Here is a 27,974-nt window from a genome sequence, read left to right on the forward strand (position 1 = left end):
CCCATTCAAAAAAGCATTAATAGGGAGTTAGTCTTCTCGCTGCTGATATAACATTTGCAAATGTGCCTAATTTTAATTATGTACATTCAGACATAAGAGCATTAATCTGGATATTATTAACAGTGATATCAAGCAAGAAGGCCTGGACCACAGATGTTGTTCCAATTTATCCCAAAGATGTTCAGTAAGGTTGAGTTCAAAGCTCTGTGCAGGCCACTTGAGTGCTTCAAAGCTAACCATGGCAAAGCATGCCTTCATCGACCTTGTTTTGTGCACACATCAGTATTGCCATGCTGGAACATATTTGGTCCTATTAGTTCCAGTGAATTTTGCAGCATCGTAATATAACAACATACAAAGCCATTTCTAAAAGAAAACTATAGTGTGATTTCAATTTTTTGGCAACAGTTTGGGGAAGACAGAAATACAGGCATGAAGATATCAAACAAAATTTTGCTCATTTTACTAAACATGCTATACAAATGAAATTGAATTGAAATCATTTTCAATCTTCTGTAATCATTTAGGATAATCATTAACACTAACATTACTGAAGCACAAAAGCAGAGAGTGCATAAAATAGGCTTTGTGCAGAACTTTTCCAGTTTCATAGAGCATTCCTCCTGATGTACTGTATGTATACATCATGTGACACTTGTAGAGACCTATTTACTACTAGCAAACTTACTGACCATCATAAATTTGTGATCTTTGAAATTCTATCCAGTGGCCAGCATCCAGAGGCTCCCTGCAGTATCAGTGATGACTGATATTAATTTCCCAATGAAGGGACGTAAGGGTATGGTGGACTGGGCCAGGAACTCTGAGGACAAAGTGGTCATCCCTAAAGGCATTTTTATTCCCCAAAGTGCAGGTATGTTCAGTGTTTGTCTTGCATGAATATATGCTTTATTAATTCAGCTAAATAATTTTCCTTATACCAGATTACCTGTCCAATGGTAGCACATTGCAAAGCTGCAACTGGTAGAGAATTAATTTCTTGTAGTTAAAATGTTGCAAGTGAAATCAATCATATATAATAGATTGGTTAGGTAACTAAAGTCAATCTCTTCCTCATCATAGTGGGAAAAGCGGGGAAGGTTATAAACCAAGTACACGGTGGTAAGTGGAATAAGCCAGAGAGGCTGAAAATCTTAGTCTGTTTACTAAGATGCTGATTTGCCTTGATCTGTGATAAAGTCAAAGGAGATATGGAACCATGGGTGTTGCAGGAGTTATACGGGTAGGAGAATATGTGGAACCTACAGTACGTAATCCAGGGCACACATAAGCATAATTTAACAAAGCTCTGTATCCCTTGTCACATTGTTTCACACTAATGTGAAAACTAACTAAAGGGACATAGCTATTTTGGGTATTGAAAGGTATTGGACAGGAGCCTATTGGTCATGGTAATATCTTAGTCTTTAGTAGTGAAAAAGATTTTAATAATATGGTGTTTATTGGTGCTAGGTTTTGGATTTGCTCGGCACCTTTCTGAAATGGGATAATATACGGAAATAAATATGCAAATATGCACTCGTCTTTGGGGAAGTAGTTTGATTGGTTTAAGTTATTTTATGTTCTTGTATTCAATGTAAATGCGTGTACATTCCCTCCAGCATATGTTTGAATTCTCTGTTACTTCCCCGCTTTTACTCAGTAGTTTTTTCTGAACTGTAAGCATTGGTTCAAGAGTATTTTCTTTGATCCTCCTTTTCACATGATTACAATGATGCTAAAGTGTCTACTAAATTGAATAGATGGTATTAATGTGTAATTATGCCAAGGAAAATCTGTTTAGTACTTCACAACCTACATCCTAAACACATTTTAGGACTTCCTTTTGTTTTGTTTTTTTTACAGGTATCTGCAGCTATTTGGCCTAACAGTAGATAATGGGTTATCATTTGATCCCAGTACAATGGTATTGGAGAAATGGTGTTTCATTTTACTATATACTGCATCAGCTATATATGGATGAAATGACAATAAAAGCTTCTTGACCCTTGACTCCTAAACTGGATGAGGACATATTTTTACCAGCTGGTAAAATCTCCGCTCTGTTCTGTTTCTGATCACCTGGGCATCCTGCTTTGGTGTACTTTGTTCCTTGCAGATAGGAGAGGGTGAACTGGAACCATGTGAAGAATACTGCCAAACTCACCTAAGGGAGTTGTTGATTAGGCGTTTGAATAATGATGGGGCTCAAGAAAGCCCATGTAGCATTACATATACTCAGTGTAGCACCAGAGGTGGTGCTAAATGCTGTTTTACACTCACTGCCTTGACACTGCATCGTGGAACTGTACCAGGGCTGTGTTAACAGAGGCAAAGTGCAATGGGACTTGACTGAGACTTAGTTTCATCCATAACAATCAATGAATAGTCTGAAGCAAAAGGTGGCTAAAGGTAAATAGATTTGTTTACTAGTAGGTATGCCTCAAGGCATTAGCTCAATAGCACAATCATGGCGATGATGTGTAAAGAGGCTGCATGCCTTAGTCTTACTGAAAACATGAGATTCTAATACTTGGGGGGATTTTTAAGTTAAAATTAAAGTTGTTTTCAGGACTCCGTTACTACTTTAATGGGGGTAAGGTTTGCAGATAATGGTGATAACAGTGTTGTGAACACTAGATGATCTTTCGCTCAAACCCAAATATCTGCAAGCCATATTTGTGCTTTGTGGGGAATCCCAGAATGATGGAATTTTTTTGTGACTATGACTAGAAGATTTTTCTTGGATTAGTAGCACTTTTAGGCAGGTTCAGTTAAGTGACTAGGGAAATGTTGGTACTGTAAGAAATAAAAAATGTGTTTATTCCAGCATAGAAGTGACAAAATACATGACATACTTTGGGTTCATCGGAGTCAGTAAGAACCCTGAGCAAATCCTGCTCAAGCATTATATACAGTTTTCCCTTTTTGTAATTTAAATGAAGTTCCGCTTTGAATGTGTGTTGAGTGTAAGAATTGAATGTCTCCCAGATGGCTGTGCTACACCTTGCTGATTGTCTTTAAATGTTAATCATGGTCACGTACACCTTGTCTTGGTATTGTTACAATTGTTATCAACCAAGTGGTCACTTTAAATGGTAATCGCGGCCACATAGACCTTGGCTTGGTATTGTTATCAACCAAGTGGTCACTTTAAATGGTAATCGCAGTCACGTAGACCCTTTGTTCGAGGTGATGCTTAATGTCCTGCTACCGTTCCCATATTTATAATTGAATCGAGTTTATACGTTTAGAGTCCTAAACTTATTACCTTATGATACTTAAACCTTTTTAGGAATGAGCTCTTTTAGATGTGTACCTTGGAGTGGAATTTAGGTGCAATTTCTGTAATTTCTTACAGTACTGTTGCCAGCTGCTCCACGGTCAATAAGCAGTAGAGAGACTTTCTAAGTGTTCCATCTGGTACGGCAATATTTTAGTTAGGGAGAATTTTGTTGTGATCAGCATGTTGGAGTTAGAGGGCTGGGAAGCTCACTCTAGAGTGGTCTGTGAGGGTCTAGGCTTAGGACAGGCCAGTTAAAAGTGGAATACCAATGGTTTCAGTTTTCTGAAACCATTGGTATTTCAAGATATTGGTCAACCTGGCCTGTCTGAGCTGCATGGATTCAGAGACTTGGATTTTTGCAGTGGAATTTGTTTCAGGTTTTTGTTAACTGCTCTTCAACAGTTGGTCATGGGATATGGAGAGGTAAGTGAGGGAGTTGTGTGATACTTGGTCATCACAGCAGGCAGGTTATGTGAGAATATCTTTATTTGTGAACTGTGCAGTTTTCTTTAACCACTTCTTCGTGGTAAAACCAGTGGTTTTGTTAGGGTACGCAAGCAATATTATCAAATAATGAATGGGGGACAAATTCAAGGAAAATCTAATGGCTCTGTTATCATGGCATCATTTGCTGGCATATGTTGTCCACTTAAGGACTTGGATCTTCACCACCATCATCAAAGAATAGTGTTTAATAAATCCAATACAGTTTCTAGACTTTGGTAGAACCAGTACCGAGACACAATCAAGCTATTAAGGTCATTTTTTTTTTTTTTAGAAAATAGCCTATTAATGAATTATGCATAAAGTCTCTTTAATCCAATACTTTATAATCTGGTATAAAATGATCTCAGTTTTATCTGGTTCTTTGTTTCATTTGTTTCTCATAAGATCATTCTAAAATAATCCCTGGTTAAAACATGGCATTTCAACAAATGAAACATAATAAAGTCTATAATATTATATAGTACTATAAGCTAACCAGATATTGTTTTACCAGATTTGGATGGCTCTCCGGTTTACATTCTTGGCACAGTCCTCTACAAGACACTTGGACTTATGTTACCTGCCCCAAGGTAAGATCTTACTAAGTTGTTCAAGTAAGAATGAGTTTATGAATTGTGTGGTACAGATGTCGTTCCAGGGGGCACGGTGGCTTAGTGGTTAGCACGTTTGCCTCACACCTCCAGTGTTTGCATGTTTGCATGTTGGAGTTTGCATGTTCTCCCCGTGCCTCGGGGGTTTCCTCCGGGTACTCTGGTTTTCTCCCCCGGTCCAAAGACATGCATGGTAGGTTGATTGGCATCTCTGGAAAAATTGTCCATAGTGTGTGAGTGCGTGAGTGAATGAGAGTGTGTGTGTGCCCTGCGATGGGTTGGCACTCCGTCCAGGGTGTATCCTGCCTTGATGCCCGATGACGCCTGAGATAGGCACAGGCTCCCCGTGACCTGAGGTAGTTCGGATAAGCGGTAGAAAATGAGTGAGAGAGCGAGAGAAATGTTCTTTCATAGCATTTGGGCACTTTTTTAGTGACGTTCTCAACTGCCATGTGTAGCTTTATTGTCAATAAATTAGAATGTTGTGGTAAAGTTAATTTATTTCAGTAATTCAACTCAAATAGCGAAGCTCGTGTATTATATAAATTTAGTCTTAATTTAGTCTCAGTGGTACTTTTAATTGATGATTTTGGCTCACATTTAACAAAAACCAACCAATTTCACTATATCGCAAAATTAGAATATGGTGACATGGCATTAGCTAATCAACTCAAAACACCTGCAAAGGTTTCCTGAGCCATCAAAATGCTCTCTCAATTTGGTCTCAATCATATGGAAGACTGCTGATCTAAAAGTTGTCCAGAAGACAATCATTGACACCCTTCACAAGGAGGGTAAGCCACAAACATTCATTGCCAAAGAAGCTGGCTGTTCACAGGGTGCTGTATCCAAGCATGTTAACAGAAAGATAAGTGGAAGGGGAAAAAATGTGGAAGAAAAAGATGCACAACCAACCTAGAGAACCGCAGCCTTGAGAGGCTTGTCAAGCAAAATCTATTCAAGAATTTGGGTGAACTTCACAAGGAATGGACTGAGGCTGGAGTCAGGACATCAAGAGCCACCACACACAGAAGTTGTCATATTCCTCAGGTTAAGCCACTCCTGAACCACAGACAATGTCAGAGGCGACTTAGCTGGGCTAAGGAGAAGTAGAACTGGACCGTTGCCCAGCGGTCCTCTTTTCAGATGAGAGCAAGTTTTGTATTTCATTTGGAAACCACAATCCTAGAGTCTGGAGGAAGGGTGGAGAAGCTCACAGCCCAAGTTGCTTGAAGTCTAGTGTTAAGTTTCCACAGTCTGTGATGATTTGGGGTGCAATGTCATCTGCTGGTGTTGGTCCAATATGTTTTTTGAAAAACAAAGTCACTACACCCATTTACCAAGAAATATTAGCGCACTTCATGCTTCCTTCTGCTGACCAGCTTTTTAAAGATGCTGATTTTATTTTCCAGCAGGATTTGGTACCTGCCCACATCACCAAAAGCACCAAAAGTTGGTTAAATGACCATGGTGTTGGTGAGCTTTGACTGGACAGCAAACTCACCAGACCTACTGTCAAGAGGATAATGAGAAACAAGAGAAAAGACAGATGAGCTGAAGGCCAATGTCAAATAAATCTGGGCTTCCATACCTCCTCAGCAGTGCCACAGACTGATCACTTTCATGCCATGCCAATTTGAGGCAGTAATTAAAGCAAAAGGAGCCCTTATCAAGTATTGAGTACATATATAGTAAATGAATATACTTCCCAGAAGGCCAACAATTCACTAAAAATGTTTTATTGGTCTTATGAAGTATTCAAATTTTTTGTTAAATGTGATCCAAAATCATCACAATTAAAAGAACCAAATTGATTTATTATTAAATTTATATATATATATATATATATAAATTTATATATTCATATATTGACATTTATAGATATATATATATATATATATATATGTATATATATATATATATATATATATATGCAAAATTTGCAAAAATAGATAGTTTCTCCATACATGTACTTTTCTTATACTAGTATACTTGATCTTTTTCCATATCGTCGCTGTCGGGCGGAATCCTCATATCTCCAAAACCGTTATTTTTCAGGAAATTAAAAAAACGCCGTACCTTATCTGCAATGCACAGGGTTTAGTCCGTGTTGCAGTGGATTGTCTTGCGCTAAATTCCTGTCCTCAGACGAGCACCAGAACTAGCGGGGGTCAAGATTTTTTTTTTCTTTGAGCCCAGTGTTGTGAAGACATTTACCTCAGAAGACGTGTTGATTCGTTGCAACTCTTCTTGAGGAGAAATATGCCGCGAAGCTCTCCCACGGAGTGAGGAAGAGGTGGACAGTTGAAGTGTCCAATGGAGTTATGAGATTTGCGCTCAAGCTATTTTCAAGACTTTAGATTGGTTAATAACTTGTAAAAATAACAGACCCACGTGGGGACTGACCAATAGCATCGATATGTGAAAAAATATGAAATTGACCAAATTTGGACATACGAGGTTTCCGTCCGACAGCGACATTATACTAGTATACTTGGTCTTTTTCCATATACTAGTATCTGCTTAGACCTATTACAGTAATATACAGAACTCCCCAAGTGTTTGTATTCCTTTTCTGTTTCTAAGTGGAAAATGGAGAAAACATGCAGTCATTATTTTAAATGGATACCTCCCATTGAGTATTATTAATGGAACTTATCAACAAAATGTATATTGAACATTGTGCTATTATTATTATACTCTGGGATCAATTTTGTTAAAACCCCAGCTGTTTTTAGATGTCACATACAGATCATTTAAATGGATCAGATTGGTCCTTGAAAACAATTTAGCAGAGTTTACATTAATCAAATCATTACATTGATCAAATGGTCCTTGAAAACAATTTAGCAGAGTTTACATTAATCAAATCATTACATTGATCAAATGGTCCTTGAAAACAATTTAGCAGAGTTTACATTAATGCCAACACCAACACAGATACTCAATGCCAAAGACAAATAGAAAACATTGGCATTACTACAGTACTACTATGATTGTTACAATACAATTGCAAATTGAGAGAAAAAATCGGTTTAAATTTGTAATTAATATGTCCACTAGGTTTGATAGACTTTGGACTTTCCTATGACTAAATATATATTGGGTGACTTTACCTAGTAACAGTGAGAAACCATCCTAATACAGGTTGTGCAATATTTTCTGAGGCAAGCTGGATGTGCAACAAATCCTTGTCATGGGCTGGAAAAATTGCAGATGTTTTTTTTTTAACCTCTAACCTCAAGGTGACATAATTGACATATACTGTATAGGTTTACGATTTGTATGAAATGCCATAACCTTCATCATTATTTACTTGTTGAGATGGATTGATACAGAATGGTGTACCTTGTTAAATGATCTTACTTGATAAGACTATGTCCTTTTCACAGGAACAACACTGCTGTGAACTCCAAAGTCATTGCTGTGACAATGAGACCAGAGCCCAGAGTCAAAGAAGCTCAAATGGAGATAGAACTTGCTCACTTGGCCAATGTAAGCAGATTCAATTGACTGCAATTACCTAATCATTCACACTATAAGCTAATTAAACAAATTCTTTATAATCCCAGATCTTAACATGATGGTTATTCAAATGCTAAGGAGTTAAATGTGAATTTATTTGTTTGTACTAGATTGATTGAAAGTTTGCCATGAGAATTGAACAAAGGTTGCATTTAATGATGCATTCTCAAATTCTCAAATTCTCACACGTCTAAAAAAGACCAGAGAAAGTCTAGAGACTCAACTTAAGTTACAAATGGTGTCCTGCTTTGCCAAATTATAAAAATATGCCATTGGTTTTCACTGAGTTTATGAGACATGAAGCCAAATGTCCAGTGATTTACTCATGGAAAAATCCATTTGTATATCAAGTTCATGCGAATTGTCTCCTTTTTTATAAATGAGACGATTCCCAAATTAATATGAACACACAATTAACCTTTTTAGTTTAGAAAGCAGTGCTATAAAATCTGCTCTGTGTAAAAAAAACAAGTTCTCTTTATATTATTCTCCAATTCTTTTGTCAACAATACACATTCTCTACTATTGCATCACTATGTGCATATACAGTACCTGTACATATATAGTGAAAGTAAAAAATTGGAACTCCTAGTTTCTTCTTACCAGAAAGTATCTGGACACAAGCTCGGTGACATCAGTGTTCATACATTAGGTCCAGTATTTTTATTTATTTAATTTTTGTTCATCTGGTATACAGTAAAATGGCTTCAGGTACAATGAGATATGTGTCAGAAAAACTTCAACTCTAAATGCATTTTATCTCATTCATGTCCTCATTTATATATACTGTATATACACAGTATACACAGTGTCTTAATGGTCTGATTAAAAAAAAAACAAAAAAACATTTTTCTTTCAGGGAACAATGAATCCATTTTGTGTTCTCTGGGATAACACTGTCATGTAAGTATTTCCATTTTTTTTAAAGGATTATGAATTATGTTCACACTTAAAATTGCTTTTGCCTTAATCTCAGTTAATTATTTTTTTACTTAATTAGTATCAATTAATATTACTAGATGGTACTATGGGTTTTTAAGGATAATTGGGACACTCACCGGGAGATAAACACAATAAAAACAATGGATTCTAAGACAGTGAGAATCACTTGAGCCAAATATTCTCCTAGTGTAACAGAATACATATTTAACTCCAGTTTAATATGCAATAAAATGCATAATCTGTAGTAGGCTATTTTATAAACAAGATTAATGTATTTTTTAGTGTATTTTGTCAATTTTGTTAACTAAAAAAGTTAACTAAAAGTATTAGCAACATTTGGAGAGGTTCCACGATTGCCATTAACTCACTCTTCAACAACAGTCTGTCTTGTAAAATTGTTCATGATATAGAAATGCTTTCTTTAAAAAAATAAAAAAAAATACTATGAATCAGTGCATGTGTGCTGAAGAAAACAGCTTCCTAATAAAATAATGTTTATTTTAATCCCATGGATAAGCAAAGAAGAAAACGGGCTTCAGGTTTTTTAAACAGATTACTTCTATCAGTATTTAAACTTAATTTATATTTACTGTAGATCGTTTCTTACATTGGTGTTGTCTCTATTAATATCTATTACAGTTCTTTTTTTATACCGATTCTATATTTGCCTCAACTTTCAGAAACACAGTAATTGCTTTTGTAGCAAAAGAGTAAGGAAAACCAAGCACATTCTATATAGATAAGAATATAGAGTAAGCGCATTTGCCAAATTGAATTTTCATTGAATTTGGAACACTTCATTTGGTGCTCTCTTGAATAATTTCTGGAATGTATTCATAAAGCTGACCTAGAGAAAATGAGCTGCTACAGTGAGAGGTCTGGTTATATTTATATCTTTCTCCATAAGCAGTATTGTGTCATTGGTGCATCCACAAAATCTGCATTTCATGTACAATTTGTGTTTTTTTAGTTAATTCATTTATTTTCTTCTTTACACTACTGAGTGTACATTATGCAGTTTAGGATGCAGCCTTAAATTCTGTAAAGACAAGGTACAGAATGATTCTGTAACCACCAGCATCCATTCCATCTTAAATCTTAAAGAACTACGGTAAAAAAAAGTTGAATTCAGGTGTTGGAGCCGAGTGCTTGCACGATCTTGAATAATCATGATCAGAGATCATTGAAACCGTTTGGTGAAATCAAATCATGAAAAAAAAAAAATATATAAAAGTTCTGAGTGTATTATTTTACTGTATGAAATGAAAGTGACTAGGTGTTTTACAACAAAAGTGACAAAGTGTTCGGGAGAATGTCTTTATGGCGTCCAAATACTAAAATTTATAAAGTTGACTTAAATCTCCTAAACAAAATGAAGAGCATACTGTAGTGAACATAGTGTACAAATACTGACATATAAACCTTATGATCAGATTTCCTAATCTGAATCTGCACAATTATTATTTCTGCTTGTCTTTTCCCGACTTTTACATTTTTAATAAAATTTAGAGCTCAATAATTAAAGAAGCAGAACAGTCACTTATTTGCTACAGTATATACAGTACCTATGACTGTGTGTATTTCACCTTTGACAAATATTAGAAATCACCTCTTTTTATATACTAACAGACTAATTGCATCTGGAGAAAATCATCTCCAGTTTTTTTTCCAGTGACAACATTTCAGCATTTGGAAAAATTAAAATAGATTGCACTGAATGTCTTCTCTTATGTTCTTTCTGCTCTTGTGACTATCGAGAGCTGAGCATACAGTACCCTGTATACACAGTCTGCCATTCTGTGTGAAGTTTAATACTTAATGAGGTCCTATTGATATTAATTAAAGAAAATGAGAAATCATTAAAAAAAATTTTTTTTTAAAGGACAACTTCAATAGAATGCAATATTGGAATCACACTTGTTAAATGTTTTGTTTATTTGTTATTAACTAAGATTACCCTCAGAATTTGCGCTCCTGCTGTTGTTCCGATGTCTATTTTTAGATATTGTTGATTATGTTACGTGGACCTCCTGTCGGTCTTGTAATAAACACTCCCTAACGTCCACTTACTCTACTCTGATGTTGATACTGAGAACCCACATTGGCTTGCCATCTACTGTGGCAAAAACCGCAAGAGAAAAATTCTTCTGCAAGAGGAACACAAGAAGTGCTTTTTCATTTGGTAAAAAATCAGTAGCTAGCAAAATGGATGAAGTTGGGTGCTGTATTTCTTTTGAAATATGAAACGACGAGCTATTTGAAAAGGACTTTCAGAAAACAGAATTCTACAACTATTTTACTAAGCTAGCCAAAGAAGGCAAAAAAGAGGCAGCTTCATAGATAAGTGAGGATGAGAAAAAGGGTCGAGGAAAAACAGTTCCAGTGTAATTTATTGTAATGACTGAAGCCTCATTACAATTCTCACAAGCACTTGGATAGTAAGAAATTTTATGTAAATTTACTAATAGCTTTGCGATACTTGGTAATACCTTAACTCATTTCATTTGGACCAGAGACAGTTAGTGTTAATTACTGCGTTGATTCTATAACCCATAAATAACAAGAATACCTTCAAAATGGATTATACACTGGATTATGCCATTGTGATAAATGAGTGACCTCCTGATGTTCATGTTCTGCTCTTTAGCGCTTTGGACTACTTTGGTTATGCACTAATCATGAAGGCTCTTGGGAACTCATTTTACAGTACAATTGTTGTTCTTTTAGGATTTTTTAGTTTTATATGTGATGGATTGTGGGTATATGGGACACAATGATTTGACTGGTGTGCAAAGGCCTACTGGCTTAATTGTAGGTGTATTGACCTCCTGGAGTTCCATCTGCTGTTGGGCAGTCCCCTATTACTTCTTTTCTCAGTGCAATCAGGCTGAAGATACACTGTCATTTTGGCATGTATGTTCAACACCCCCAACTGTGCAACACAGGCACCAAGATGTCCACTGATAAACAGGCTGTCCCTGTCCGGTATAAGGCTGGCTGCTTGTGCTTTAACTTGGGTAGAAATTTAAGAATAGCATGGAAAATTAAGCTGATCTTGATCTTTCAATTATGATATTCAGCTTTATAAGGTGTAATCCTTGTTATAAGGTATAATCCTTAAATTTAGTAAATAAATTCCCAAAGTTTTTTTATTTAATTAAAATCCAGGGAATTAATAAGCCATTGCAAAACAAAAATTCAAAAGCAAGTCAAAATTGATTTTAAATTCCTGCAACCTTATAATGCGAAAGATTTACATGTTACCATATATCATATATCATGTTATCATACATTTCTTTTGACGTCTCTTAGCATCTCTACTGTATTTGAGGGCTTTTTGTCATTGATGCCATGAGAAACCCCAAGCAATTCAACCAAGACCTCAGAAAAACAATTCCAAACAATATCAAATGCCAAAATCAATTTCCAAACAACTGACAGTACAAGAAGCATCAGCACAAGCAATTGTATTTAAATCAAGATATTGGGCTCACACTGCATTATTCAAGAAAGAGACACAAATTAAATCCTAAAGATTAAATAACATTGATTTGAAAATGTCACCTGAACACCAAGATAACAAAAAAATAAATTGTTAGAGGACATGTAGACAACAGTTGCCAAGTATCTACACCCACCATAAAGAGCATGAACGTGTATACTCTATGACCAACATAAGAAATGTGATTAGCAGTCTTTTAAAGATGTGTTCTTTGTTATTTCTTAATTGTTTGACCATTAATGATCAACAATATTAATCAGTATGGAGAAAAAAGTCAGGCTTTTTAGATGAAGAACACCATCAGATACACAGAGGTGGCAACATCAAGCAAAAGGGGTTCCTGCACTTCAGAAAATAGATGCCATGATGAGAAATATCAGCAGATATGAAACATATCAAGACATCAGACAGAATCTTGGACACAACTGGGTCTTTCAGCAGAACAATGATCCATTGCATACATCCAAAGTTATAACAAAATAGAAAACTGCCTGGGTAACAACAGTTGTTATTGTCTGGAGAAATGGGCAAAATTCTGTCAACACAAAAGCCTGTGGACGGCTACATTTAAGCAATTAAAAGAAAAAAGCACCAAATACGGATATATGTAACCCAGTAAAAATATAATAATATATATTAAATAAAGCTGAAATATATTAGTCTCTTTGCTATTTTTTGAAATGAACTTTTATGGGAAAAATGTATACAGTATATATCACAATTGACTTAACACAGGAAATATATGATAACATGAAAGATGGAGTTGTGAAAAAAAAAATTGGATGTCTTTAGCCCAGGTATTTGTGTAGGTTTCAAGTATATGTTTTGTGGGATCCTGTTGAATGACCTATATATACATGAAGGTAAATACTAAATTACTTTATATAAGTTTCTGGATTTTTATTTTTATTTTTTTCGGAAAAGGAAAGTGGTTTCTGCAGTTACTTTGTGGAAGTTTGTAATTGCTATGCGTATTTAATCCGTATTACATATTCTATTCTCTTATTATGTTGGCTTTGTAGAAGCCAACATTCTGTTTTCCTATTTAAGCTTAGACAAAAATTTATCAAGAGTAACTCCTCCTAGGGCTTTCGAGCCACATGGACCAGATTCGGATATGTCGTAGACGCTGGTCTGAAGTTTGTTGCTATTACTTTTCTAAGCGATCCGAGTACCGGTACTTCTGGTACCGGGTCTCAAATTGGCCTTTTTTCCCATAGTCTCCCATTATAAACTTTGGAGGTTTATAACTCGGCAAGCTTTCGAACTATCTACACCAAACTCGGCCAGCTCCTTTAGGGTGATACTCTGAACAAACTTTCAACTTGCCTCCAAACGTAACACTGATCCTTATGTCCACTCGCCTCCAATAATCACTGGCCTTTGCGAGTACTTGCTTTGTCAAAGCCAACATCAAAGTTTGTTGTGACAAACTTTACAAATCTAGTTAAGGATTATAATAATACAATACTTTGGCTGAAACTCAATGCAGGTCCCCAATGTAGATATATTTCTTCAATTGGGACCGGTATAATTTCTCCTATACTGTATATACATTAAATCAATCACTCTATCCAATTCAAGAAAGGGTCTAACAAAAAAATACTTGACCAGCATAATTTACTTTACCGGTGAATTGACAGAAATGTTGATAAAATGGAGAACACTTTGTTTATTGTTTATTGTTTGTTTGATTGGGTTTTTTTTTTTTATTATTTCAATCATTTTTCCAAATATTGCTCTTTTACATATCTGAGCCAGATTCCATCAGGATTGAACAGGTCTGTACAGCTCTGATATGTAGTTATGTGGATGATGAGTAGCTTTAATGAATTCAGTTTAATTATTAATAAAGCCGGCTGGCCCTCGTGATCTCGTAATATTTGAAATAAGACTGTGTAATTAAACATTGATCAAAAATGTAGGTTTTGTTCTGTGACCAGGAATTCTGCACAGCACCAGGTTGCTAATGGGCAGGTTGTACTGAATCTGCAACCATTACAATTAGCATGAAATCCCCAGATTTTATACATGCTGCAGTTTGTTGTATAGTGTAGAGTTGAGATCAGTGTATCTCAATAAAAAACAATCCTAATTTTTACTTCCTGTGCTCGTGACCACTGTAGGTATTGACTAAGTGTTTTGTAGGATTCATTTTCAGTAAATCGTACCTAATGTGTGGGATTAAACGAATTACATGGGATGAGAGCTTTCCTATATAAACTCCATACAGAGCTCAACCACTGCATAAGGTGTAAAATGTTTTGAAATCCAACTGTTTGCTTGAACAGACTGTCATTTATTAAAGTTATGAGCAATGTTGGATTTTTACATTACAAATAATGTGAATGCATTGTAATGATATATCTTCTATGGGCGAGATGAGGGGATAATGAGAAATGGTGTTTTCTTTCTTTCTGCTTGGCAGAGAGAAGAAAACAGGATTCTACCATCCAGTCGTTTCTACAGGGTGGTTCATTGTAAATTATTCTGTTTTCGAGTCTGGAAAAAATGTACAGTTCACTGAAAAGATCTACAATATCGTGAATATATATTGAATTTAAGATCACGGTTCGGGGACGCTTTTATTTGATTAAATAAGAGTTTATCCGAAGGCAGTGTTGCGCGCGACTCGCCCTCCCCTTCAACGCCTGTAGCAGCGACAGAGCCCAAGATCCGCCTGATGCCGTTCCGCTGTTTCCACGGTGAAATTCTCCTTCAGGAAGAATCCAAAAGCTGCTAATTAAAATAGCAAAGAGAAAGAGAGATCATTCCAAAAGGAAAAAAATAAATTAATAATAATAATTTTAAAAAAAACCAACAACAACAACAACACAAGGTCAGATTGGAAGGAAAAGATCGGACAATTCGTAAAGAAAAAGCTGCGGACCTGCTCCCCGGTTTCGTTTGAAGAAAGCTCGGTAATGATTCGGTTTTGTTCTGTATACACGGATGTATTTTAGCGTCTTAAGGCCAGGTTTAATCGTGATGAAGCCGCATAGAGGAATTTAATCATTAAGGTTCAGCACCGACTGGACAGCTCCGCGTTCTCCCTTCGCATTGCTCTTTATGTCGCTGTCCAGCTCAGTTCATTCAGCTCAAACGACTACTGATTTGCGTTTTCCTTCTCTCCCATTTCCTTCTCTCTCATTTCCCTCTCTCTCATTTCCCTCTCTGCCATTTCAGACATGTATAAATTGAATTAGTTACAGTGTTATTTTGTGTTTATGTGAGACAGACTGATTGCTAGGAAGCTCGTTGGTCTCGAGCCACGATTCAGAATTAATCTCTTCTCTCCTCTTCTCATAGGAACAATTCATGGGGAAGCTGGTCCTCCAAAGGATGTAAAACGGTGCTTACAGATGCATCCCATACAAAATGCTTATGTGATCGCGTATCTACCTTCGCCATTTTGGCTCAACAACCTATAGAAATAGTAAGTATATTCTCCGATTTTCGTTTCCATCCAAACAAATTTAGATACGAATGTGGGTGTATTGTACTTCAACCGCACAAGAACGATGTTTAGGATTGTAAAAATGTTAATCAACACGATCGGTGTCAATTCTCATCGCGATCTGCCTACGTGCGTACAGGAGTCCGTGTGTGCGTGAGTGTGTGCGCGCGATTGAGGTAGCGCGCGTGGGCGCCTGATTCTTACCCTCGCTTGCCCACGAAATTGAATATGGTTTGTTTTAAGTATCATAAAACAGCAGAACACCTTTTATATAACGCTCTATTACCCAAGAACAACGCTGCAATGGTTATTACAGGTAGGGCGTTTCAAACAGAGCAAAATGTGACCACATGTAGAACAAATGGTCTATGTATGCAAACAGTACCAGAGATTGAGATTCCCATCATTGCAGTGTTCTGCTGACATATTACCACAACTAGCTTTTAAGTATTTGGAGAGGAAAAGAGAGAGTGCTGTCAGTGGATTTCTTAGAATAAATCATAAATTAAAGGGAGCGGGTCATAAAGTGGTGAAGGTTTATGTTCTAATGTTTGGTGCTGAGCAGTGCTGCTACGAATCCAAATTCAAATTTTATTTGTCACATATACAGAAATGCAGTGAAATGCTTTTAGTTTTCGCATATCCCAGGTTATTATGAGCCTGGAGTCAGAGCGCAGGGTCAGTCATAGTACAGTGCCCCTGGAGCAGGTGAGGTTAAGGGCCTTGCTCAAGGACCCAATATTGATGTCTTAGATGTCTCAAGATATATCACAATACCATGATAGTCTATAGTTTTTTGTTTTTTTTTCATTAACGAATTTCCAAATCCTGAACTGTTTTTTTTTTCTCTTTTACAGGCTATGGAGTACTCAGGCGTCCCATCTGTGACACTGATTGTGGGCTGTGGCCTATCTTGCATAGCTTTGATCACCCTGGCTGTAGTGTATGCTGTATTATGGAGGTAAATTTTGTTTAAATGCTGTATTGTTTAAAATTTAAATGCAAGGATTTGTCACATATTATTGTTATTGCTAATTTGAGAAATTCGTGAATTATTTAATTACATTACATGTTTTGTATTAGGTACATTAGGTCTGAAAGGTCCATCATACTGATCAACTTTTGCCTTTCAATCATCTGCTCCAATATCCTGATTTTGGTGGGACAGACACAAACCCATAATGCGGTAAAAAAAAAAAATTCTCTACTTTCAGCATTTTGTCTTGATGTCTTGCTCTTTTTCACAAGCTAGATGATTTGTATTTCTCAGGCTTTATTCGCTCAGGTCAAGAATGTGGATCGTTTTGAATTAAGAAAGACAGATTTTTGTTTCTGCTCTGAACAAACTCTGTCCTGTCATCTTAAGTGCAGTATACTGTATAAAGCTTTGTCTACAATGCATTAGCAAAATCTACAACACAACCAAGACTGTGACAAAAAGTAAACACTTTTATGTATTGCTACCAAGATTATGTTCCATATCGTTTTGCCTTTGTGTATTAACACAAAATGTTGCAGTGTATACAAAGGTAGACATAAAAATGTAATTAGTTAAACATTAACCCTTACAGAAATACCCTTACAATCTTCATTCACTGTGCCTTTGAATGCATAACTAATGTTATGCATTTGAATAACTAATGTTAACTAAAGCACCAAAGAATTTCAAATTTTAGAGACAGAAATTGTAATTCTGGAGCCCTTTATTTTAGGCCAAAGTTATACTGTTAGTTGTACTGTTGGCTAGCTGATTATGAGTAATGTTGTTAAAAGGTGGGGAAAAACATTTGTTGATGATAGCAGAGAACACAGCTAATAACACTCAAGTACTCAAATTTTCTATAAAGCTGTCTGGAAGTACAAAATGAAAATTCCCGGTGCGGAACAGAACTATTGTATAATTAACAATTAATATCCAAGAAAAGGTTTTAGTTTACTAGTGAATGCCAGTAGGAAGCAAGGGGGTTACCTCTGGTGGTCTGAAGGGAAAATAAAACATTAATGACTGCTACCTCAGCAGTATTCCCTGCAATGTGGTAAAAAAAAATAGAGAGAGAGAAAAGGGGCATTACCACAGCTGTGTGCAATTTCATTTGATTTTGATGTGAAATTAATTGGAATTATTTAAAAAAATACAACTACAAGCAGTTGGGCAAGAGAAAAAAACTTTGAAGGTGAAAATGTAAAAGTAAGGCTGCATTTCTCTTACATTTACTTGAGTAGAAGTACATGAAAAAAAGGTATGAAATTTTAAAAGTATAGACCTTCCAAATTAGTTCTAAGGTATAGTTTAAATGTTGCATATTATTGAGTAAAACTGTGTAGTGTAATATTGAAGTACTCACTAAAAGTAGTTTATGTTATAATGTAATATAGTGTTTTCCTTCGCTGGTCATGTTAGCTTGGTAACAAATGACAAAACCTATAACCAGGGACAGGGATGCCAGGGATGGCCAATGTTTTTGATGGCCAGTAATAAATGTTAGTATATACTGTAGGCAGTTGAAAAAAAAAACAAAATACACTGTCTTGGTAAAGTTTTGGGCCACCATAAAAACAGCTTTAGTGCACTTTGGCACAGATTCAGTGGTGATAGACCACCATTGTTCCAAAAGAAATTCACTCAGTTTGTGTTTTGATAAAATCCCATAAGTATTTCAAGATCTGGTGTCTGCAACGGCCATAGCTGTAATGACACGGAACAGAGCGGACCCAAACGCAGGATAGCTAAAACAAACAGGGTTTAATAACAGAAAACACGAAACATGACACAGACTAGAAACAGGACAAAACCACAGTAGATGCCGCGCTGCACAAGACAACGCGGCACAGTTAAATACAAAAGACAATGATAACACAATAGGGATCAGGTGTGACGACAGGGAGGAGCAGACGAAGGCGGGGCAGACACGTGACGAGAAACCTAAATAAATGCACGTGGCCAGAGTAGCATATGATTTACATAATTGTCATACTCATCAAACCAATTAATGACCTCTCACGCACAGTGGATGGATGTAGAATAACTTTGTATTAATTTGCAGTGACCTTTCCATGTAAGGTATCAAGTGGACCCAAACAATTCTGGCAAAATGCCTCTACTCAGCATTTCAGAGCCAGAGGACCTCCCCTCACTGTATCATTAAGCATTCAGGCCTTTATCAATCTCTTAGTGTAGGCCACACATGTACCCACCTATTTGTTGACAACGTGATTTTCAAGGGGGACTCATCTGAGCTCAGCTCCTTACTTGGTGTTTATGCAGTGCAGCCCAAGTATAATATCCCTTAGTCTAGTTGGGCTTGGATGGATCATGCTGACACTTACTGTATTGGCATTTTTAGAAATACAGTTTTTCTTCAGTTTCTCATTACATAACACACTAATGCTAATGCTAATGCTAATGCTAATAATAATAACAATAATAATAACAATAATTATTATTATTGTTATTATTATTGTTATTATTATTATTATTATTATTATTATTATTATCACTGTTGTTGTTGTTTTTATCATATAGTAACTTAAATGTAAACTTTAAATTGTATTCTATGCTAATGTGAAGTTGCTTTCAGATGATGTGAATTGTTAAAAGTGTTGTACAGATATATTGAATTGAATTTAAATTAATGCATAAGCATTAGCATGATTGAATGTTTGTTTTTGACCACAAATTCCAACCCTGTTTTACTGATGTCTTTCTCCTAGATCTTAATGCTGATGCGACTTTAGTCATTGTTCAGCAGTCTTTTAAACAGATTTATGCCTGTTGAAAGAATGGAGTTACCTTTTTACACTGAATACATTTTCGGTTGTGATCAAAAGATTAACATGGATCAAATAACAGAATTTCAGTTTTAATTTTCTGATATTTATAACAAAATGTGGTAAAATCTTAAAACCTAGAATCCTTTGTTTGAACCCACCCATTTCTTTAAATAATCATAAATATTGGAACATACGACTGACGTGTTTCTTGTTGCATAGGCAGTGAAAATCTATTTTTGGTATGACCCCTATTTTTTTACCCGTGAAGACTGCATTTGTTGTTTAAAAATGATAAACCATAATCAAGACCAGAGAGCAAACCAAGAGAAAAGCAAGCAATTTTAAAGCTGAAAAGATTGCACAAAGCCACTGGACAAGCACTGCACATAGACAGTAAAACAATTTGGAATGTCCTGAAAAAAGAAAGTCACTGGTGCACTAACAGTTAGTCATCAAAAAGGTTTTTCAAGGAAAACAACAACATTTAATATAAGAAATATTGTGAGCTGTAAAGAAAAATTACAAAACAACTTTCAGTGACATCACTAACAATCTCCACAGGGCAGGTCTGAAAGTATGAAGGCCATATCACAAGATGCAAAACGCTCATCAGCATTTATAATTGGTACGCGAAATTTGCAAAGAAATACAGACGTGAGCCACAACACTTCTGTAAAGAGGATTAACCATACCAAAGTGATGCATAATCCAAAGTGACTAAAGTGGCATCAGCATTAAGATCTAGGAGAAAGACATTAGTAAAACAGGGTTGGAATTTGTGGTCAAAAAACAAACATTCAATCATGGTAATGCTTATTATCCAAAATATACATGGCGTAGGATTGCATGACTGCTTCTGAAACAGGCTCACTAGTCTATATTGGTGATATAACTCATGATGGTAGCAGCAGAATGAAGATAAGTTAAGATATACCTTTATTCGTCCCACAATGGGGAAATTTCTCGTTTGCTGTATCGTACTATATGCCGTACTACAAAAGCATTGCCAATTTACAGTGAAATGCATCTAATCTTGGACAAACTTCATCATGCAGCAATGACCACAACACACTGCCTTTGGATCAGGCTCAGTAATCTTTATTGATATTGTAACTCATGATAGTAGCAAAAGAATGAATGTAGAATTCTACAGAAGCATTACATGTACCAGTTTACCAAAGCCAGCCATTTGGTGAAATCAGCTTGATGCAGTTATTGCAACCAAATATTAAGTGTTATCAGTTTCTTGTTTTTTGCTTAGATAAAAATTGCAAAAAAAAGTTGCCATGTTTGAAGTTGTCTAAGGCATCTAGATGTACATGTCAGGAAATGCAAGCTGAAATTCTGATCTATCATTGCATATTCATCTACCAAACTTAAGCCTAAGTGTCTTCATTGTCTACCAAAAACAATTGACTTAGCCTCGTTCTGTGTACTTTTGTCTTATCACAAACTTTAAAGACCTTTTTTTCCTGATTAGTAAACCTCTAATGTTGCAATTATTGCTCTAATGTCAGTGTAAGTTTGCCGTCCATAAAATCATTCAGAGCCAACAAACTTGTAGATAAAACAGCTTAGAAAGCTAGATCTTTGTCAGAGTTGTACTAGACAGAGTAGGCAAGACTGAGTAGGCAAGTTGTTCCTTTTGCGATTGGCACGATTTGTGGGTCAAAAAGCCCACGGGTTCCCCATCAGAATGTATGGTGGTCTGTAGACCAATGACTTGTTGTTTGTTTTTCCTTTCACATGACAGTTGGAGACCAACTACACCTGCAAATGCATTGACAGAATGGTGTTTAGTCATGGCTACAGTCAAAAATACCCCTTTGAAAAAGGTTTGGATACAATATATGTGTACTGTATACAGTACCTTTGTATATTTTAGCATTTTAGTGTAATGTACTTGATATTCTATGCATATGATTATTTTTTTTTATTTAAATTTAAACATTAGCAACTTTATCAGGGGGGGCACGGTGGCTTAGTGGTTAGCACGTTTGCCTCACACCTCCAGGGTCAGGGTTCGATTCCCGCCTCCGCCTTGTGTGTGTGGAGTTTGCATGTTCTCCCCGTGCCTCGGGGGTTTCCTCCGGGTACTCCGGTTTCCTCCCCCGGTCCAAAGACATGCATGGTAGGTTGATTGGCATCTCTGGAAAATTGTCCCTAGTGTGTGAATGAGTGTGTGTGTGTGTGTGTGTGTGTGTGTGTGTGCCCTGTGATGGGTTGGCACTCCGTCCAGGGTGTATCCTGCCTTGATGCCCAATGACGCCTGAGATAGGCACAGGCTCCCCGTGACCCGAGGTAGTTCGGATAAGCGGTAGAAGATGAATGAATGAATGAATGAATGAATGAACTTTATCAAGTTACATACATGCTGATTATCAAATTTAATTACTGCTGGAAGATGACCAGTGATTCCGATAGAAATTGAAAATTTCCCTATGTTATAACATGCTGCTGACTGCCCTCCACCGGAGACTGTTGATGGTGTTGTAGATTAAAATGTTTCTCTCTGTGCATCTGTGTATTCTGTAAACCATGTATGCACCAAAATTATTTTAGAAGTCAGGAAAGCTTTCATGAAAACACAGTAATTAGAGGTTGTAGTTGTAGTAGATAGGTTGCTGATCCCTATAGACACTCCTGGTCTCTCAATCATTTACTTTTTTCCTTATTTTTTTTTCTTTATTTCTTTGTTTTTAGAACGAAGCACAGTAAGAGAATGTATAAGAAATGTGACATTTTATTTATATTCATAATAAACACCGGGTCATGGCAGTTGGCATGAGAACATCTGGAAAACTTATCTGGTAAAATACTATGCAAGGATTTTATAATATACAAAATATGTAATGTTTAATTACATGTCAATTATAATTAATACACATTAACAAGAAGGCAAGATATGCGGTACAGTCAGTGTCTGAAGGGCAAAATTGTTTCATTAAATAAATTAAAAATTTGTTTAAAGTACAAAATATTAACTGTTTCATGGCTCATAGTAATGCTCGTTGTACTAAACATTTTATATCACTGGCTTTTGTTAGGGAAATATACTTTTTGCTCTGTCACACGTGCATTTCTGAAATGTTACTCAGATAATGTATTTATGACAAGAATTCTGGTGTTACAAAGCCTTTTGGCAAAGCTGAAATGATTAAAGAGAGAACAGATAAATTGAAGAATACTGTATAGAATTTGAGGGGGCACGGTGGAGTGGAGTTTGCATGTTCTCCCCGTGCCTCGGGGGTTTCCTCCGGGTACTCCGGTTTCCTCCCCCAGTCCAAAGACATGCATGGTAGGTTGATTGGCATCTCTGGAAAATTGTCCCTAGTGTGTGATTGCGTGAGTGAATGAGAGTGTGTGTGTGCCCTGTGATGGGTTGGCACTCCGTCCAGGGTGTATCCTGCCTTGATGCCCGATGACGCCTGAGATAGGCACAGGCTCCCCGTGACCCGAGGTAGCTCGGATAAGCGGTAGAAGATGAATGAATGAATGAATGAATGTATAGAATTTGCTTAGAGGAGGTGGTGACTCACTCTCAGTATGGTCTCTGTATACAGTAGTTAGTCTGGTAACAGGCATGACGATGCTTTGCATTGTGCTAAGGTACATGTTCAGGCTTTAAAATGTAATATGAATAAATCCTTTTGACAACAGTACATCATGTATGCCATATGGGTGCAGACTATAATTACCTTATAATTACCTCAAAGTGTATCCTCCTAGCACTACAACGTTATCAGTCTATCTTGTCAGTTGTCAATGTACAAAGTATTCATCTTCCTTCTCACTAACCGGCTAAATGCTTTGTGTGATCTTTGATAGGCCGTTTTATTTGTGCTTTATTCAAATATGAGTGCTCTTGTTTATACCTCATGCTGTCCAAGGGTAGTTTTTTTGTTCTGTTTCCTGGTTTGTTTTCATATCTTTCACAAGATAATGCAACCTCAAGTTTACCTCTGTTTTGGTTGTTGGTAGAGTTTATTTGGATCCTCATTTGATTAATGGTAGTAACAGAAGGCTGACACAAGCACTTCTCGAACCATAGTCCTTCAGGACAGTGTGTCGAGAGCAGAGACCGACAGCTTTCAGCTTTTGTGTTTTGTTGATGGTGAGGGAGTTGATGCTAGCCTGGTTCTGTCTGTCTCCATACTAAAACACCACCATGTATGTAGTTCTTTTTCACAAAGCATCAACATTGGGCTCAGTGGATTCATCATTCCTGGATGAACCAGTCTGTGCCAGTCCGTTTTTTAATCTCTCAGGTAATCATGCACTCCAATGAAAGAGCAGCTGACAATAGCAAACATTGCACAGATATGACTCCCACGGGTCTCTCTAACCGGAAGTGCGCTGAATGAATTATGGCTGAGCTCAGGCTGCAGTCCGCACTGTCTCCATGGTGCTGTATCTAAGGCTGCCAGTACATTTATTATTAGCTTTCTCTCTCTTGTTCATGTATTTTTCCCTCTATTTTCCTCCCTTGCTGTATTTCTTTTTACCACTGCAAAACGTAAGGCCAGTATTTGTATATGTCTTGTCCTTAACTTAAATCTTAAAGAAAATCAACATAGAGCTATTTATATGGTGTAGTGAATCATGTTGGTTGGGTCTAAGACATCCTTTTTACTGTACATCCTTACCCCCTGACATTAAGTCACGATCAGGAAGGTAATGTGACATCGGTACTGTAGCACAATGGTAGTCCTGTTTTGGGCTTAAATTGATGGTACTGTAGAAACTAATTCCTAATTCCAGGAAAATAGAAGCATTTTTTGTCCTAGATTTGTAAGTAATATTGTTAGACTAGAACTAAGACATGAGCCAGGTTATCCTGCAGATTGCAAAATGTCAGCGAAAACCTATATATCTGTTAATGAAATAAAGTTTTTAAGGTTTTGTTGAGAAACAGAACGTGATGATATTAAATACATTTCTTGAGCATTTCTTAAGTTTTGTTTTAGTTCAGTATTCAGGTCTATGAAGGTAGATGTTTGAAAAAATGTGAGAAACCTTCATTTTTTCATTTTTCATTTTTGTTTTCCTTTAACAAGTGAGTATAACTAATAAAGGAATTGTGGAAAAGCTCACAATTTAATAACTATTATAACCTAGACATAACTAGATATAACCTGCAATGAAAAAGCTGCACATTTGTTATGGTCTTTTCACTGTAACAAATTTTATTATATTTGGTTTTGTATACTGTCATACACGATGTGTAAATTTAAAGTTAGCAAACTCAAGAGAATATCAATATTTTGTTGATCGTTCCTTTTTCCAATGGCAAACTATACTCTGCCTTTCTGGCTATTGGTGCAACAGCCTGCTATTCACATTTTCATATTAGTGAAGTTTATATAACTAGTGATGTTGATATCATCTAATATCCATTATAAACTTTTTTAAATCAAAGATGTTGTTCATGAAGAATCTTTACTAATATATACTTAGCATAAAATTTTTCACAAAATGTAATCATCCCTAGTGATCTACTAGTAAAATACTTTTTATTTCACATAACTGTGGTATTAATCAAGATTTGAAATATCTATAAAGCAGGCCTCAAAAACCTATTGTCACTAGTCCAACAATTCTCACCCCAACATTCTCAGCATCAGCTGCTTTGGACTTTAACCAGACAGTGCACTTCCTCTGTTGCCATAGATACAGATATGGTAGGCTTATGATCCCCAGCAATTTTCTAGCAACATGCACTCAATTTCAGGAAGGGTTCAACAGCTAGTGGTAGCAGTTCTATACAGGTTCAGTAGGTCTGGTAGCTGTAGTCTGGTAAGTTTAGGTGGTTTGGTTGAAAAGTCAGTCCTAAATCATAGGTTGTGAGAAATTCAGTTCAAACACTCAGCGTCAAATTTCCCTTGCTCAACAATCTGCTAGTGAGATTTATGCAAGGTCCTTATAAATTGTCCTTAATTTGAAATTGTTAACTAGTAAAGCAGCTGCAAACTTAATCCACATGTAAATATCGACGCTGTTGAGCGGAATCCTCGTATCTCCAAAACTAAATTCTAAATTCCTGTCCTCAGACGAGCACCAGAACTAGCGGGTCAAGATTTTTTTTTCTTTGAGCCCAGTGTTTTGAAGACATTTACCTCAGAAGACGTGTTGATTCGTTGCGACTCTTCTTGAGGAGAAATATGCTGCAAAGCTCTCCCGCGGAGTGAGGAAGAGGTGGACAGTTGAAGTGTCCAATGGAGTTATGAGATTTGCGCTCAAGCTATTTTCAAGACTTTAGATTGGTTAATAACTTGTAAAAATAACAGACCCATGTGGGGACTGACCAATAGCATTGATATGTGAAAAAATATGAAATTGACAAAATTTGGACATACGAGGTTTCCGCCTGACGTAAACCTGATTTACATGGTTACCGACGGTCTGCTGTGCATCCAAATTGAGTTTTTCAATAGCAATTTAGCAAACAGCTCAAGACCTTTGAATGATGTACAGCTCCACCCTCATTGCTTAGATGTCATTAAATAAAAGACAAATAAAAAATAACAAATAGACACAACATATATACAACAACAAATATACACATGGTTGTTATAGAATAGGGTCTTTTTGAGCTTGGTTTTAAGAGCAGTGTACTATTGAAGTGTATTCGGTTTTGTTTATTCTATGACTAAACAGACCCCGTTTTTGACCGATCACCCACCCCCCCCACCCCACCTTGTCATATGTGTAGGGCATCTGCACGATGACGACAGCTTTTCTGCACTTTTTCTTCCTGGCATCATTTTGCTGGGTTCTGACTGAGGCCTGGCAGTCCTACATGGCTGTAACAGGAAAGGTGCGGACTAGGCTCATCCGAAAACGCTTTCTCTGTCTGGGTTGGGGTGAGTATCGTGCTATCCAGAGTCTTGCTACAGTATGTCAGCTACTGCCTGTCTTATTTACTCTATTGTACAGTGTTTGTGCAATGTTCTTATCAGTCCATAGAGATTCACCTCAATTTTTACCTTTATTCCAGCCTTATCTTTCTCTGTAATCTTAGTTGGATTGCAAAAAACTTATAATACACAATATACAATATACAAGTACCCAATATTTGCAGTCTGGATCATTTTACCTTAAATATAAGCATACATGGTAGCCAATATGGGTTATTTAGTAGTCACGTAATTGATAAGACCAATTAAAAGGTTTTGTAAACGCACTCCTTGTCTATTGATTTAGAGTAATGTATGTACAAAAAGGCCATCTTTGTTATAAATTAAAGAATGGGGAAAAGGTGAAGAGGGAAAAGAAAAGAACTGCAAGAATCCTTTGTGTGCTGTATTATGGCATATACTTTTTGAAGTCTGCCTCAAGATATATATGATAATAAGCCTGACATTCAAGTTTTACAATCTGCTTCACGTAGACAACTATAAGAAGCTTACAATTTTTTGAAGAATCGTTTGAGTAAAGCAGCACCGCATTTAAGGCTCTGTTTTATGCAGGCACAAACATGAGTTGATATCATTCTGGTGTATTGATAATTCGGTTGGATATAAGCCAAAATGAACATGCCACATGCAGTGTTTTTAATAATCTGCATATGTCATTATGAAAATTGAATTAAGATGTGTGAGCCAACTCTGAATAAAGAAACCTCGCTTAAACTTAAATATTGATATAACTTTTTAACTTAAAGGTTCAATAACTTAGAGGTTCAGTAATAAAGGTTCAATCTTTTTTATGTCTTTTTAGGACTAATTACACGTACCCAGGGAAATATGTAGGACATGGTAAAAATGGTTTAAGCCATTTCACAGACTATTTCAATTGAAAGAAGTCTAACAGACATTTAAACAAAGCAACAGAATAACAAATAAACAAAAGAAATAAGTCTAACAGAGAATTAAACAAAGTCTGTAAGCATGTCTAAACTAAAAATCCAGCCACTAGAATACTAATTATTTTATACTTGTTTTTCTGTCATTTTAAAGGTTTGCCTGCTTTGGTGGTTGCCATCTCAATAGGATTCACAAAAGCCAAAGGCTATGGGACACCACAATAGTAAGACCACAGGCACATACACATGCAAACACACTCAAACCACTCTCCGCTGGGATCTGAACTCCACTTGGCCATGTTAATAACTGATGTGAACTATAATGGGAATTTGCTAATGAGTAGTATTTATTTGTGCAGTTGTTGGCTCTCTCTGGAGGGAGGACTGCTATATGCATTTGTTGGACCTGCTGCTGCAGTGGTGCTTGTAAGTTTACTTTGTCATTCCTTTTTTTTGTTTCTTATAAATGACTGTTGTCATGGTTAATCATTTAACATATATTTGAACACAAATTAACAACTGATCACCATATTAGGTTGAGCACAACAAAATCTTTTTCTAAGCTTTCCCAGCTTCAACACATTTCCATT

General features: G+C 36.3%; 1 protein-coding gene across 1 annotated transcript in view; it reads left to right on the top strand.

The window, feature by feature from the left end:
• adgrb3 (adhesion G protein-coupled receptor B3) overlaps positions 1-27,974 on the top strand; it is a 181,156-nt gene that overhangs the window by 141,018 nt on the left and 12,164 nt on the right. The window contains exons 13-22 of the mRNA XM_060864427.1: positions 728-874; positions 4,287-4,362; positions 7,776-7,878; positions 8,768-8,811; positions 15,662-15,788; positions 16,667-16,770; positions 16,893-16,995; positions 26,293-26,443; positions 27,539-27,608; positions 27,744-27,810. Coding sequence (XP_060720410.1) covers positions 728-874; positions 4,287-4,362; positions 7,776-7,878; positions 8,768-8,811; positions 15,662-15,788; positions 16,667-16,770; positions 16,893-16,995; positions 26,293-26,443; positions 27,539-27,608; positions 27,744-27,810 — 992 coding nt within the window. The remainder of the gene's footprint in view (positions 1-727; positions 875-4,286; positions 4,363-7,775; positions 7,879-8,767; positions 8,812-15,661; positions 15,789-16,666; positions 16,771-16,892; positions 16,996-26,292; positions 26,444-27,538; positions 27,609-27,743; positions 27,811-27,974) is intronic.

This window comes from Tachysurus vachellii, chromosome 2 (genome assembly GCF_030014155.1).
Source record: "Tachysurus vachellii isolate PV-2020 chromosome 2, HZAU_Pvac_v1, whole genome shotgun sequence".
Classification (NCBI taxonomy): Eukaryota; Metazoa; Chordata; class Actinopteri; order Siluriformes; family Bagridae; genus Tachysurus; species Tachysurus vachellii.